Genomic DNA, 13,600 nt, shown 5'->3' on the forward strand with positions numbered 1-13,600 from the left:
ACGCAAGGAAGCCTACTCAACGTATCATACATGACAAGCTGGATCGATCTCATGGCCGTCATTGAGGTGTCATTGAAGTATCGTCGCGGTGATCTGCATTAGCGTTTAAGCCACATTTAGTAGAAGATATGCTGGATGCCAATTACCGTAGCATCAACCCCTTAGCAACCGCATGCTACATGTATTTAAAGTGGATTAGAGACGCGAAATCGCGTGAATCCTTTTTGCAGTCCTCTAACATTATCAGTTCTTGGTTCGCATATTATCGGTGAGAGAACAGTATGATATTGGATATCCCTACAGACGAGCAGAGGAAGTTGGAGCAGGATGCGGCGCTCTGCAAACAGCTTCACGGCACCTCAGTGTCCGCGCAGGGCCTGTTTGCTATGAGAAAGGATTTCAAAACACACAAGGTCGTACTGGATAACTACTTCAAGTACTTTGGGAAAGACGTTGCTGAAGATGATGAGATGTGTACAGGAGATGTGAGTGATCCCCCTTGCCTGGCAGATCATCAAGACTAATGGTCACATATAGAGACGACAAGAAGAGTATTCAACCATGGTCAAGCTGTACGTGAATCACCCCCATATCATGAAGCAGGATATTAACAACTGGAAGCTTCTACAACCTGGCAACAGACTTCTACGAGTATGGCTGGTGTAAATCACTGCACTTCTGTCGATTTTAGTTATGATGAGCCCTTTCTGCAGGCAATTGCCCGCCATGAGCATTACCTCGCACATCGGATCGGCATTAAAGAAGACATGACGGTCCTGGACGCCGGGTGTGGCCTCGGTGGCCCTGCCCGTGAGATCGCCAAGTTCACCGACGCAACAATCACCGGTCTCAACAACAGCGACTATCAGATCCAGAAAGCAACGCACTATACAAAACAAGCCGGTCTTGCGCACAAGGTCTCCTTTGTGAAGGGCAACTTTGTCCAAATGGACTTTGCGGACAATACCTTTGATGCCGCATATGCCATTGAAGCAACCCTCCACGCTCCAACCCTGGATGCCGTGTACAGCGAGATATTCCGCGTGTTGAAGCCCGGGGCTGTCTTTGGGGTTTACGAGTGGCTTCTGACGGACAAGTTTGATGAAAACAACCCCGAACATCGCAGGGTTTCCCTTGGGATTCAACAGGGGAATGGAATTGCCAAGTTATTCACAGTATCCCAGGGGCTCAGCGCTATGAAACGTGCCGGATTCGAGCTGATCCACCATGAGAATCTGGCACATCGGCCAGCCGTGGCGCCGTGGTATCATCCTCTCTCTTTCTCTATCAGGGACGTTCGAAGCCTTTCCGATATCGTTACCTATGCTCCTATGAGTAGTTGGGGGCGCACTGTTACACACTATATGACCAGAACTTTAGAAGCAGCACGCATCCTGCCCAGAGGGACTCAGGCAGTTGCCGACAGCTTGTCTTTGGCCGGTGATAGTTTGGTTGAGGGTGGCCAGAAGGATCTTTTTACTCCTATGTATTTGATGCTGGGAAGGAAATCAACACAATAATGGTGAAAGCAGGTTGGTGACTTATTTGAAATTAATATTTTATTTGTATTATAAGGTAATATTATTGGAAAAAGCAGCGGCTGCCCAGGTATCATCATTTCTTCGGATCCTCCTTTAGAGTCACTATCCGATTTAGCACAACTTTGTCATCTGTGCTGTCGCGGTCCAAGCAGAAATACCCCACGCGCATCCCTTGAAACCGAACACTCTCTGGAGGCGCTGCCGCGCTGTCCAACGTTTGCTCTCCTTTGAAGTTGGGCCACGGGGCCCTACGAATAATTTCCTGGAGACCCACTTGAACCATTGCGTTCGAGGAGTCTTTCTCAGAGTTGGGGTTGACAACGGAAAGGAAATCATCAGGGTGCGAGTCCGGATTGCTAACTGTGAAGAGGGGATCGTAGACGCGAACAGAAGCCTTGATAGGACTGTTCAGAGATGGGCAACCTGCAACCCAGTGTATGTAGCTAATGAAAGGCTCAGTTAGCTTTGTATTTGAAAAGACTAAAATCTGGCTTTCGACAGATGAACGTACGCCTTGGGCTTTTTGAACGTGGCATCATCCTCAGGCTTGTCGTAGTGAGCGCGTATTGACGTTACAAGCCCAGTGGTCGGGTCTTTCTCGAAACTGGTTGCCGTTATGGGATACGGCACCTTCAGCAAGCCGACTGCTTTGCCAGGAGCTAGCCGGAAGAAATCTTTGCTGGCAGTCTCCTGGAAGTCAGATCGGTCAATATAGACCGTCCCGGTGAACGGGACAGTGTGGACCTATACTTGTGAGCACTGAATCGCGATATAGTTTGAGGGGTACATACACCAAATTCGGGGTCTTTCGAAAACGGCACTTCCACCATTTCCAGATGGTCTTCAGGGAGATTTTCGATCACCACAGGGATAGGATCAGGAACGACCATCAAGCGTGGCACGGTGCGTTCCAAGTACTGTCTTACACTTTGCTCAAACCGCTTGATATCTATAGTGGTTGTCGCCTTCGAAACACCAAGCCCATTGACAAAGGAAAGAATAGCGCCAGGCGGAATACCTCGACGTTTCAGAGCAATGAGCGTGTATAGACGAGGATCATCCCAACCGTGAACATGTCCGTTCGAGATTAGGTCCATGATCTTCCGCTTGAACAGGACTGTGCCAGCCAAGTTAAGGCGCCCAAATCTATAGAGCAGTAAGAACAAGAAATAGAGTCAACCCCATGCTCTATCCGGCGATAGAATCCAGGGTACTACTTACTCTCTTTGCATAGGCTGGTAGACTCCCAACTTATCGCAAAGCCAATTATACGAAACCCTTGAGAGCTCAAACTCAGTCGTACAAAGCGAATGCGTGATCTCTTCAGAGCTATCAACAAGGAAATGCGTGAAGTCGTAGGTTGGATAGATCCTCCACTTGTCTCCAGTGCGATGATGGATACCCAAGTTCTGTTCGGCGTTGCCCTCGTCACCGTCACCACCATTCCGAGGCTGAATGACACGATAAGCAGCCAAGTCCCACATTTGGGGATTCGCCGACTCTAGGTCCTGCTTCATACGAAGCGTGGCCTCTTTGGGCGCATACTTGCCGTCTCGCATGGCTCTGAATTCCACNAGAGACTCTTCAGAAGGCCGATCGCGGTGAGGGCAAGCATAGCGAGGGGTGGTACCTTTGCGACCACCGCGTTGGAGAGAGATCTTGCTTTCTGAAATAAGACATATCATTAGTAGCAATCAAAAAGCATGGATGCTGGACAGTGACACACTAGAGCAATGACAAACATAGGCACCGTCTTTCTTAATAAGATCTTCCGCGAGTTCGTACAGGCGATCAAAATAGTCACTCGAATAGGTGACTTTGACGGGCTCGAACTCAACCATTGAATCATGTCCGCGATAGCAGTGAAATACTTCTCCTCTTCCTTAGCGGGGTTTGTATCGTCATATCGAAGATAGCAAATGCCCCCATGATATTGTGCGAATCCGAAGTTGATTGCGATGGCTTTACTGTGTCCCAGGTGAAGGAAACCATTTGGTTCGGGCGGAAAGCGGGTGACAACCTTCTCAGCCCGGTTCAAGTTATAGACATCAGCAAGAAACCCAGCCTTGAACATGGCCTTTGGGTCGTCAGGAACATTATCTTTACGCGCCGGCGCTTGACTTCTGGGCTCAACCGCAGCGGCTGGTTTGTTGTTCTTGGATGGCTCCATTTTCAGATAGCAGCATACACGATAAACAGAGGATATTATTTCAGGGAGAAATAAATTAACTTGGCTATAGAGGGGTCTGGAAAGTTTTATAACTGTGTAGTTCTTTGTTGTCAGGTGGTGAAGTAGGTAGTAGGAGGGTGAGAGAATCATGAGTCAAAAGTGGGTCAAATGCTCTTCTTTTAACTAAATCATAACACACCCCTCGTTATTAAAGAATTGGTAGAGGCAACTTGGGGTTTTATTGGCTGACTATAATACTTCGTCTCGGCTGGGGTCCCGCAGCCAAAGGTGCATTCGACAAATGGACGCCAGTTACTGCCAGCAGCACAACCTTGTATCATTGCCGCGCGGTTAACAAACAACACCAATATCAAACAGAAAATTATCCTCCTTCATAATTTCATTCATCGCCGCTCTTCTTTCCTTACAAGCCTACAAGCTCACGAGAATGGACCGCAATTAAACAGACTACTGGCCTTCACTAAACGATGGTATACTCCATTACATGATGTTATTCTACAATGAACTTGAATCTGCCAACAATCACCGGCTCCTGTGTAACAAGGAGCATCTCCAGAAATCGGTAGGTCATAAATAGCTGAGGTCTACACTGGACGTTAAACGTAAGCCCAGTTTGTCAATGAAACCGGCCATCCATATTTACTGGTTGTTATAGATTCTACTCATCGGAAACCACTCAAAAGCTGAAATTGATATTCATTTCATTTCATTCCATTCCTCTCCGTTGCTCGTATACTGCAATCAGACGGGTAGGTAGTAGATCAAAGATAGTCATATAGACATAAAAACGTCATTTATAGTCATCAGTCCAAACCGCTTAGGTTTATTCCTCAGGATGCCCCGTCGCCTTGCCACCTTTCCTTCCAGCTTCCTTCGCACGCTGCTCGCCGGGTTGGAAGCTTCCACCAGAAGCCTGGCCACCCTGGGACGCGATATCGCGCTGTAAATTTGATCCACGTTAGCACCACGCCGATTAGACAAGATATGCATAGCAAAGGAGATAAGAAGTACATACCTGCTTGTCGGTGTCCATGCTGGCGAAGCCACCGGCGTGGCTGTGCTGGCCGCCCTTGCGGGCAATGTCTTCGACCTCGCCTTGTGGGCGGTTCGAGAAGTTACCGGGGTTCTGGTTGTGGGCCATTTTGGTATATTATTTGGGTTGGATTGTTCTGGTGGTGTTCTTGTTATTTGGCTTTGTTTATGCTCGGAATGGATGATTGTGTTTACGAGGAGACGTTCAGGGCCGTTTATATATCCTGGTTTAAACCCAGGCCGGCGATCATGATGTCGAGGGTGAGGTCATCTCGGTTAGGAAAGTTGCTCTGTGTGTCAGGGCAGCATCATGGTCTTGTCATTGTGGGTTTGTGAGGTCAAGATGTATGGGTGGCAAAGATGGGTAGTCTCCTGCTGTCCCGGCCTTGGGAAGCTTCGTTGACCGCGAGAGTAGTGACTTGGGAGGCAAATCATATCCCCCCATTGTATTTCTGATCACTCACAGTCTCATCGTTGTGTCCTATGGTTTCGATCGACGTGGACTTTGTCTAGGCCGATTAGGCGATCCACGTCATCCTTACTTGGAATCAAGAATCAACATAACTCGATGGGTCGTCGCGTGGTTTGTGATGCGGCCCTGAGGTAAACTGGATTATTGTTGAGAGTTACTGGAGTTGGCTAGACAGGTCGATGGTTGATTTAAGCATGATGGCATCCGGGGCGTATTCCTCGGATGCTGCCGACGATCATTCTTGTATCAAACTAGAGCAAGGTACAATCTGATCTCGGCGCAGTATGGCCATAACTACTGCAGAAATATCACCTTTCTTGAAATTTCAGGTTATGATTAACTAAAGTAAACTTCAAAAAGTGCATGCAGCCGTCAACAACCGCCAGAAATGCAAGAAACCTTCGGACTCCCAAAATAGGAATACTATCAAGAATGCATTCTCGCCTGTCAGTACGTGTAGTAAACAATCGAGCCAGGGTCGATATTGTTTCAAAAAGCTGGCCTTCTGTCATCTTTCTTCTATTTTATCTACTAAAATGGCATCAACGCTCGCTACTTGATGACGACGACGACGTAAAGTACCACTTCGGACTCCCGATACGCAGCCGTCTGCCTTCGGTATTGCTAGACCTCTGGGCCTGAACGACCGCGGCAGCTTCAGCTATGTTCACACTGCTGGTTTTCCGAGAAGCGGTAGCAGCTTCTCGAGATGCCGGCTGTGTGATCAAAGTTGAGGAAGACGATGCACTTGTAAGCGCGGCTTCCCTTTTCCCGAAACTTTCGCCCTCGAGGTCTTCTTCCTCGCTTGTGTCTGGAAAAAGCATATTCTCTGCTTGTTGGTCTGAAAGCTCCCAGCAAGAGGGTGATCGGGTAACGGGTGCCACAGGGTTGGCTTGGTCGAAGACCTGCAATAATCCAACGGGCTGTTCGTCAGGTACTTCGCTCTCGGTCTCGTCTTCGTCAGGAGCTGATCCATTCTCGGGGCGACCGTTTCTAGTTTCTGCCAAAGAGGATTGTGTTAGTTTCGAGGGCGATGATCTAGAGAGGTTGTTACTACCAGCTTTTCTGTCCTTTCCTTCGAAGGACATAGACGTATCGTTCTCGACTTCCAGTGCGATATTCATATTGGCTCCCTGCTGTTAATATAACTCAAGACAGTTGATGTACTGAAGTAGTTGCAAGCTGAATCCATGATAAATGACTGGAAAGTTGAAGAACCTTCGAGGTCTTATCCCAGCTGTAAAGTTTTCTGACGTCTGGCGACGGATAACACATGAGGTACGAAACTTTACCTATCGAAATGCTTCTTCTGACTTGCGTGATCCCAACATGATTCGATCCGGTGTTTAGTGGCCACTTCTAAGGAGGTTACATGATATGCATGACATTCTGTCGCCGCAGTCTCTATTGGCTACGTCGCAGTGGCCTGGACCCTTCTCAGTTGTCACTTTTGGAAATATCCAGGTCATCTGGCATCTGTATCATCTGATGCAGAGAGACAAGACTCAAATAGGATTAAGGTTGAGTAGAACTAGCTCCAGCTGCTTCGTTGCCTGACCCTAAAATCTCAAGCATCCATGGCATCAAGATAACCAGTGACCCCAGTGCGATAAGCGTAGCATAGACAGGATGTTCTTTACGAATCTAATCGCGCGTCGGACGCCGTCTTTGCCATCTGGGGCCCGGTTTTGATGGCTTCGGACCAACTCTCGGTCGAAATTTGCTCGTTGGGCTGTTTATGCAATTTGTATGGTGTCTGCTGTCAGTATTATAGTGAGGATATCAGGGGCGATGGAGGCAGGTTTCCGAGTGTCAGTAGGAGAGGCAGGGGTGGTAAGGATGCATTCGAGGGGCATCATCTTTTTGAATAAAAGGCTTCGTACGAATTTCAATCGCTCAGAAAGAAGACGTAGGAAAGAGAATAATAAAGGGAAAAGAGAGCCTCTTCCACGCGATATGCATACTTAGGATAACATTTCAAGAACAGCGAGCGGTGGAATAATGCTCTACGGTGCAAAATATCCGGACAAGACAGACCATATAAATTACTATGGGACAGTAGGATAATTTAATATATTCGTAAATAATAGCTAGTCCACAACAGCACCATACATCCCAAAACGAAAGTCAACAACCGATTCTTCTCCAACCAACCGGACAAGCCGACCGTATTGATGAAAAAAAGGGAGTTCGCGTCAATCGGAGGTAGTGTAAGTCCGATGACACTGTGTGGCAGGACATGCGCAAGCACAGAGGTCCCGCCACGAAGACCAAAAATAAGATTAATCAATGTTGTGTTCCTTAGAACACTTTCAGAGATTAAACTGAAAAGAACAGATACTACACTTGATCTAAGCCAAAAGGCAAAGAGAGCTGGAAAAGAAAAGAAAAAAAATTCTAAAGTTCGCGGGCGGGAAGAAGTATTTATAGTCGCAGGGAGAGGGCCCGTGCGTAGCGAGTCGCTAGTGTCGATTCTCAGCCCCTCTCATTGGCTCATGACCGCCCGCTCTTCACAGGACTTTGCCCTACAAGCTGGGCCCTAATCCGCTTCCCGATTGGGACAAACCCACCACGGAGGGCTCAGATTCGGCATCGCAGCCTGCTCCATCGTCGAACTTTTTCCTCCCTCACACCCACAAAAGGCGCAGGATACTCACCTCTTTGCGACCAACGACTTTTCACTCCTCATCTCCTTATACACCCCCTTTTCAGTCACAATGGCTCCCGCTGTATGTTTCCATTCTTGAACCGCTTTGCTGTTCCCCCTGCGTGTCCGTGATGGTCCTCGCTTCGTTTGCCCACCTCGTCGCTACATGCCCATTACCAACGGCCGAAATGCCCACGGTAGGGAATGCGCACGAGAGGCTGAAAACATACGAACGAGGACATCACGCACTATCGGGGTTCGACAAATGGAACAGTAGGCTAATTGAATTGTCTTCGGTTGAGTAGGTCGCCCGTGGTCGCAAGGCCCAGAAGGTCACCCAGAAGGTACGTTACTACCAATTTCTTAAAATACATAACCGTTATCTATTAAATAAGGACGCTTGCTAACATTCATTCTACAGTTCGTCATCAACGCTTCTCAGCCCGCCAACGACAAGATCTTCGATGTCTCGGCTTTCGAGAAGTTCCTCCACGACCGCATCAAGGTTGAGGGCCGCGTCGGAAACCTCGGCGACAAGGTCGTCATCTCCCAGGTTGGCGATGGCAAGGTTGAGGTTGTCGCTCACATCCCCTTCTCTGGTCGCTACCTCAAGTACCTGTACGTTCCCGACCCCGGAAACCCTGCTCCATCCTGAATACTTGGAGAAGAATGCCATGCTAATATAATATCACTACAGGACCAAGAAGTACCTCAAGAAGCAGCAGCTCCGTGACTGGCTGCGCGTCGTCTCGACCTCCAAGGGCGTTTACGAGCTCCGCTTCTACAACGTCGCTGCTGAGGAGGCCGATGAGGATGAGGAGTAAATTTCTTCTACTCTCTCTTCTAAGGTGTGATGGAGTGAGCTGGGGACGGGGTGGATTCATTTCCACCTAACAGCAAAAAAAAGAAAGATAGAAGTCCGGACGGTATATCCAGTTCCGAACTGGGTATGGATTTTTGTGTGCTCTATCTGGTATCGACGGTGTTGGGGGAAACATTCTTGAGGGGGAAAGTCAGCGGCGAGCCTGGAAGGGTGGCTGTTTTGTCTTTCTTCTCTTTTATACCCGGTGTTACACTTAGCCCGTCGGTGTGAATATCTTACTTCGGCTACTCATGACGTTATGAATGGTAGAGATGAATAATGGAGCCAATCTACACCCACCACCAAACCAGACATCTTGATTCGAGCGTAGATGACTTGTGTGAATGTAAATACATATCGGACCGTAATCCACAACACGGATTCTGGTCGGTCTATGAATTTGGTCGGTCTATGAATTCGCCGCCTCACTGGACCTCTTCGCTCCAGCTCCACTCCCAAGCTTCAACTGCGGAAATGTAGAAATATCCTCTTGCCCTGGCGGCGCCACAAGCTCTCCATCCCTCATTACCCATCCCCTCGCCTTCAGGTTCTTCCACGTCTCCGCGGCCTTAACCCTAACCAGATCCCCCGTTGCAATCGCATCTTCCTTCGAATCGTGCCCGCGATTCCCGCCGGTCTGAATATCCCGGTCTAGATGTTTTTTTGCCAAGGTTCTCAGACTCATTCGGTAAGGAAGCCCGCCGGCAGGGTGAGGGTAAAGGATGGCTGTGTCAATGACTGTAGGGTGAATGATTCGGCAGGCGTTTAGGTCGTTATCAATTGCGTGGCCAATTAGGGGTGTGGTTGGGTGGAGGAAGGTGAAGAGTAATGCGCGAGCTGTGGCAGGGGAATCGACGACCTGTAATGGTGAACCTTCTGTTGGCGTTTCTAATGATGATGCAGAATTCTGAGTGCTATATGGAAGAGCCTTGTTGTAATGCTCCGGAAAGACGCCGGAGAATCGAGAGTTCAAGTCTAAGACTTCACCGAGTGGTCTGATGAGTACGTCTAGGATCTTTTTGCCCTCGGGCCAACTGACCGCTGTCATTCGGATGAGCTCCAGCCCGAGAGTCGTATAGCCCATTTCGCAATCGAAGCATATCGGGCTTTTAGGCGTTTTGTCTGGATTTTCGGGTGTTGTTTCGAATTGAAGAATCGATGCGAGTCGCTTCGTTTCTGAGACCTTGAAAACATGAGTCTCGCCTTTAGTGCATCCCGAGGACTGCCCTAGTGTCTCGTTACAGCAAGTGAAATATGCCTCCCGGGCCCCAGTTACATGATCCGTCTTCTTCTTCGGAGGGTAGAAGGCCTTGCCGGGATGGTGCGTGCATGTTCCTCCAGTGGTTAATGAACCATCTTCGCGGCGACCAGGAAATACCTGAAAGCGGCCGCTGCATCGTTCACACTTCTCCCAGCCCTTTGATTCGACGGCGCCTTTCCTTGCAACTTCGATTTCCTCCGCTGTAGGTGCTCTAGTCACATAACCGTAATTTTCCAATCCCTGCAGCGGTGTGATTAATCTGCTTGCAATTGCAATTTCCTCCCCGACGCTCAGGCCGGTCGTCAAAGGCTCCGGCTCTTTCGGAGCCTGTGATGGCTGGATTTTGTAGTATTTCTTATTGAGGTAGTCTTTGAGCTCTTTCGCCCAATCCTCCTTGCTCAGCTTAGACAGTTTCACAATCCGAAGCTTAACGACATTCGAGTACACAGTCGGATTTTCCTTTGCCGCCTTTTCCTCCTCATCCAGAGCCATGGTTATAAGCTCGTCGGGGGTTAAAACCAGACACTTGTCCTCGAGCTCCTTGTCTTTCGCAAGCTTGTCATTCAAGGACTTCAAAGTATCATGTAACTTTTTCAAGATAGCGGAGCGTGCATTATAAGTTGCGGGCGCCTTCGGGAGCATGCGTGGGTTCAACGACTCCTTTGGAGCCTGTCTGGCTGGCAGGCTGGACCCCGGATTTCCGGCAGTAGATACCTCGCGCTTGATAGGTGCTGTCGTCTTCGAGATGACAGGCTTTCGCGGGATGGGTCGAGCACTCTCAGTCCTTTGAGCTGGAGATTCGGGCTTCTTGATGGGGATACTTCTCCCGCTACCAGAAACACCCGGTAATCCGTCTTTTGATGTGTCTTTCTGCTCGGGGAGAGACTCTAACTTGATCCTCTTGCGGGCCGGTTCGGCCTCTTTCTGCTCTGATGGCTGGCTTTGGATAGCTATGGTTGAAGGAGAGCTGACGTCGCGATGAGAGAAGATGCAAGCTAAAAGAGAGCATTCTTCACCCTGCGGACATGGGATATCTCTGAACAACCCAAGAGGCGCAAACATGGTGATGAACAAGTGAGGCGATGCCCAAGGTACCTTGGCTCAACAGGCGTTTGGTGCTCCTCTAGCCACAGCGTACAGAACTAAGCTGATAATTTGTGGCTTCGACGCTCGAGTAAACTTGATACCCATATGAGGTTTCCAATGGGCCGAGCAGTTAAACCACTTAACCTCCGAAGCCGAGGCGGTTCGTAGTTATTGGTGTGAAAGCATGTTATCCGGTGGAATCTCAGCCAGCACTGTGTTAATATCTTTTGGAAGAGTCGCACGGCTTAATAGTAATATATAGCACTAGATATCTTATAGAGTTTGGCGGTTTTGATGGAAATGAAAAGAGTAGAAGCAGTCGTAGCTCACGCTAGCAATGCACTGATGTTGCAAAATGTGCAAACTTTATGCCTGAACTCTATGGTGTCTATTTCAGTATCTGTCCCTCTTACACTTCACAACTTCCAGTCGACAAAACAAAGCTGAAGAAATTTTGAATCCTTCAGCAAAGTAAATGTCTTTTTCTACTTACATGTTCGGTTCCCATATTTCTATCGTTGATCCCAACTCTTCTTTAAACTTATCGCCCAAGGTTCACAACTATATATTTTCTACCACACAGATTCAACTTCTTTGACACTCAAGTGCACATTGTCTGTACTACCCCCGCTTGAAAAAAGCCTGGCGTATGCAGCTCTCTCATCGGGGAAAATTTGCGCTGTCACGGTCGTCTCTCCCTGTCCGCCAAACACCTCAACACTGGACCAGTCAACAAAGATACGGAGCGCCACTGTGCCATCCTCCGCGGGGGAAAGCGGAGCGTGGTAGATGCTCGCAAATGTCTCATCGAAGGATGAATTCCCTGACCTTCTGCGGTCAACGAAGACCTGCTCTGTGGCGAAGTCGTATCCGATTCGCGTCTGCTGGGTGAAGTTTTGGGTCGCGCGAAGAGAGATCCCGAATTCCGAGGGCGACCTTGACGACGAAGGATTGGTGTTGCGATCCGAGAAGGTTAAGTTGATCTCTAGTGCTTTTCCGAGGGATCCAAGGTTATGGATTCCTTCTGGGAGGGACTCAAATCGAGAGGTATGTGCGTTGCTAGTGATGGCGTCCCAGTCCTCCTCTGGTTCCTGTGCAAGAGTGACATTGCCATTAACCGTTTTGAGTGCAAGTTTTCGAGGTATAGCCATTGCGCCACGCCAGCTACTTGTCGGGATCTTCTCAGAGTACTGCCAGTTGTTCATCCAAGTGATGACCGTGCGTTGGTACTCGGGTTGGCCGTTGTACACGAGGGCAGCGTAAAAGTCCGGGCCATAATCGAACCAGTTTGCCACTCCACTGGTGTGAATACTTTCCTTGTCAGGGATAAATGTCGTGCCATTAAACTGTCCAAGTATATACTGGTTCCCTGAGCCCACCGTACCGGGAGGACCGCCGGGGTTGAGACCGATAATGGCAACCCATTTCACGTTCGACTCGTCGCCATCGACTGGTAGGGGGAAGAAGCTAGGACATTCCCAAACGCCACCGACGGCATTGTATGGACCAAACTCGCTTGCGAATGACCAGTCCTTGAGGTTGTCGGATGTGTATATGAGGAGTTTGTGCAGTTTCGAAAGAGCAGTGACAAGCACCCATTTTCCTGTCTCTTCATGCCAGAAGACGTTCGGATCGCGGAATTCCTTATACTGGTCTTTATATGGCACTGGGGGTTCAAGAATCACCGGATTCGCCTCGTCATAGGTCGTCCATGTTTCTCCCTGGTCGAGACTATAGGCAATCGACTGACTTTGCTGGTCTGTCCGAACACGCTTTCCACTTGGGAGTGTTTGACTAACTGGGTACTGTCCAACCGTCAGCACGTCATATCCACGGCAACTACCAACCCCCGACTGATAATAAAACATGACTTACATAGGATGTATACATAGCAATCATCGGACTCTCACCCCCAACACTAAACCCACTTGTATTCTGCACATCAACAACCGCACTCCCTGAGAAAAACATCTCGGAGACATTCCCCGGGAAGCCCCTCGCAAGAAGCGCAACAGGCCTTTCATCCCAATGCGTTAGGTCCTCACTCGTAGCATGGCCCCAGGAAACATTGCCGTGGCCTGTTCCACCAGGGTTATACTGATAGAACATGTGATAGGTGCCATCGGCATACACAAGGCCATTGGGGTCATTGATCCATCCCCGCGCCGGTGTGAAGTGGTACTGGGGTCGGTATGGCTCAGAGTACGTTTGGGCTAGGGCCTGTGTTGCCAAAGGCATTATTGAAAGGGCGCTGTAAAGGAAACCGCCGGTGCGCATTTTGCTTGTGATGCACTTGACTTCGCAGCCAGCAACAATCAATCAGTTCTCACAATACGACCAGTCTCTGGAGAGGATTCCTTCCCATAAATACCCCTCCCAACCACTGCCCAGTCTACAAGCAAGCGACCTTCTCTGCTCTGTCAACTCCACCTCAAAATGAGATCGTCCGTATAATGGACGGAGTATCGCCGACAATTCTCCGAAGAGTGTCCACGAGCCCAGTGAGGG

The 13,600-nt window shown here is 49.1% G+C and overlaps 7 protein-coding genes across 7 annotated transcripts; 2 read left to right on the forward strand and 5 right to left on the reverse strand.

Annotated features, from left to right (window-relative positions):
• Positions 1-174: 174 nt before the first annotated feature.
• ASPSYDRAFT_66858 (sterol methyltransferase) lies at positions 175-1,520 on the forward strand (the record flags this gene model as incomplete). Its single annotated transcript, XM_040850372.1, has 3 exons — positions 175-485; positions 538-572; positions 692-1,520. Exons 1-3 carry the CDS (start codon positions 282-284, stop codon positions 1,518-1,520), a joined length of 1,068 nt encoding a protein of 355 aa, XP_040704789.1. The 5' UTR covers positions 175-281.
• A 94-nt stretch (positions 1,521-1,614) lies between these two features.
• Positions 1,615-3,727, reverse strand: ASPSYDRAFT_56413 (glutamine--tRNA ligase; the record flags this gene model as incomplete). Its single annotated transcript, XM_040849205.1, has 7 exons — positions 1,615-1,984; positions 2,053-2,285; positions 2,333-2,687; positions 2,763-3,207; positions 3,268-3,344; positions 3,380-3,641; positions 3,676-3,727. The coding sequence occupies 7 exons, from the start codon at positions 3,725-3,727 to the stop codon at positions 1,615-1,617; spliced, it is 1,794 nt and encodes a 597-aa protein (XP_040704790.1).
• Positions 3,728-4,423: 696 nt separating this feature from the next.
• On the reverse strand, positions 4,424-5,346 carry ASPSYDRAFT_173918 (general stress protein). The gene is made up of 2 exons (XM_040843445.1): positions 4,748-5,346; positions 4,424-4,672 (listed from the first exon to the last, which is right to left on the reverse strand). Exons 1-2 carry the CDS (start codon positions 4,871-4,873, stop codon positions 4,556-4,558), a joined length of 243 nt encoding a protein of 80 aa, XP_040704791.1. The 5' UTR covers positions 4,874-5,346; the 3' UTR covers positions 4,424-4,555.
• A 289-nt stretch (positions 5,347-5,635) lies between these two features.
• ASPSYDRAFT_42823 (uncharacterized protein) lies at positions 5,636-6,495 on the reverse strand. Its single transcript, XM_040846535.1, has 2 exons — positions 6,294-6,495; positions 5,636-6,236 (listed from the first exon to the last, which is right to left on the reverse strand). Exons 1-2 carry the CDS (start codon positions 6,358-6,360, stop codon positions 5,779-5,781), a joined length of 525 nt encoding a protein of 174 aa, XP_040704792.1. The 5' UTR covers positions 6,361-6,495; the 3' UTR covers positions 5,636-5,778.
• A 1,458-nt stretch (positions 6,496-7,953) lies between these two features.
• On the forward strand, positions 7,954-8,781 carry ASPSYDRAFT_66861 (60S ribosomal protein eL22; the record flags this gene model as incomplete). Its single annotated transcript, XM_040850373.1, has 4 exons — positions 7,954-7,965; positions 8,189-8,227; positions 8,305-8,501; positions 8,581-8,781. The coding sequence occupies 4 exons, from the start codon at positions 7,954-7,956 to the stop codon at positions 8,705-8,707; spliced, it is 375 nt and encodes a 124-aa protein (XP_040704793.1). The 3' UTR covers positions 8,708-8,781.
• A 373-nt stretch (positions 8,782-9,154) lies between these two features.
• rex3 (putative RNA exonuclease Rex3) lies at positions 9,155-11,068 on the reverse strand (the record flags this gene model as incomplete). Its single annotated transcript, XM_040849206.1, has 1 exon — positions 9,155-11,068. The coding sequence occupies one exon, from the start codon at positions 11,066-11,068 to the stop codon at positions 9,155-9,157; it is 1,914 nt and encodes a 637-aa protein (XP_040704794.1).
• Positions 11,069-11,664: 596 nt separating this feature from the next.
• On the reverse strand, positions 11,665-13,369 carry ASPSYDRAFT_29504 (glycoside hydrolase family 32 protein; the record flags this gene model as incomplete). Its single annotated transcript, XM_040844655.1, has 2 exons — positions 11,665-12,897; positions 12,968-13,369. 2 exons carry the CDS (start codon positions 13,367-13,369, stop codon positions 11,665-11,667), a joined length of 1,635 nt encoding a protein of 544 aa, XP_040704795.1.
• Positions 13,370-13,600: the final 231 nt, after the last annotated feature.

The sequence above is a fragment of the Aspergillus sydowii genome (genome assembly GCF_001890705.1).
Source record: "Aspergillus sydowii CBS 593.65 unplaced genomic scaffold ASPSYscaffold_3, whole genome shotgun sequence".
NCBI classification, from domain to species: domain Eukaryota; kingdom Fungi; phylum Ascomycota; class Eurotiomycetes; order Eurotiales; family Aspergillaceae; genus Aspergillus; species Aspergillus sydowii.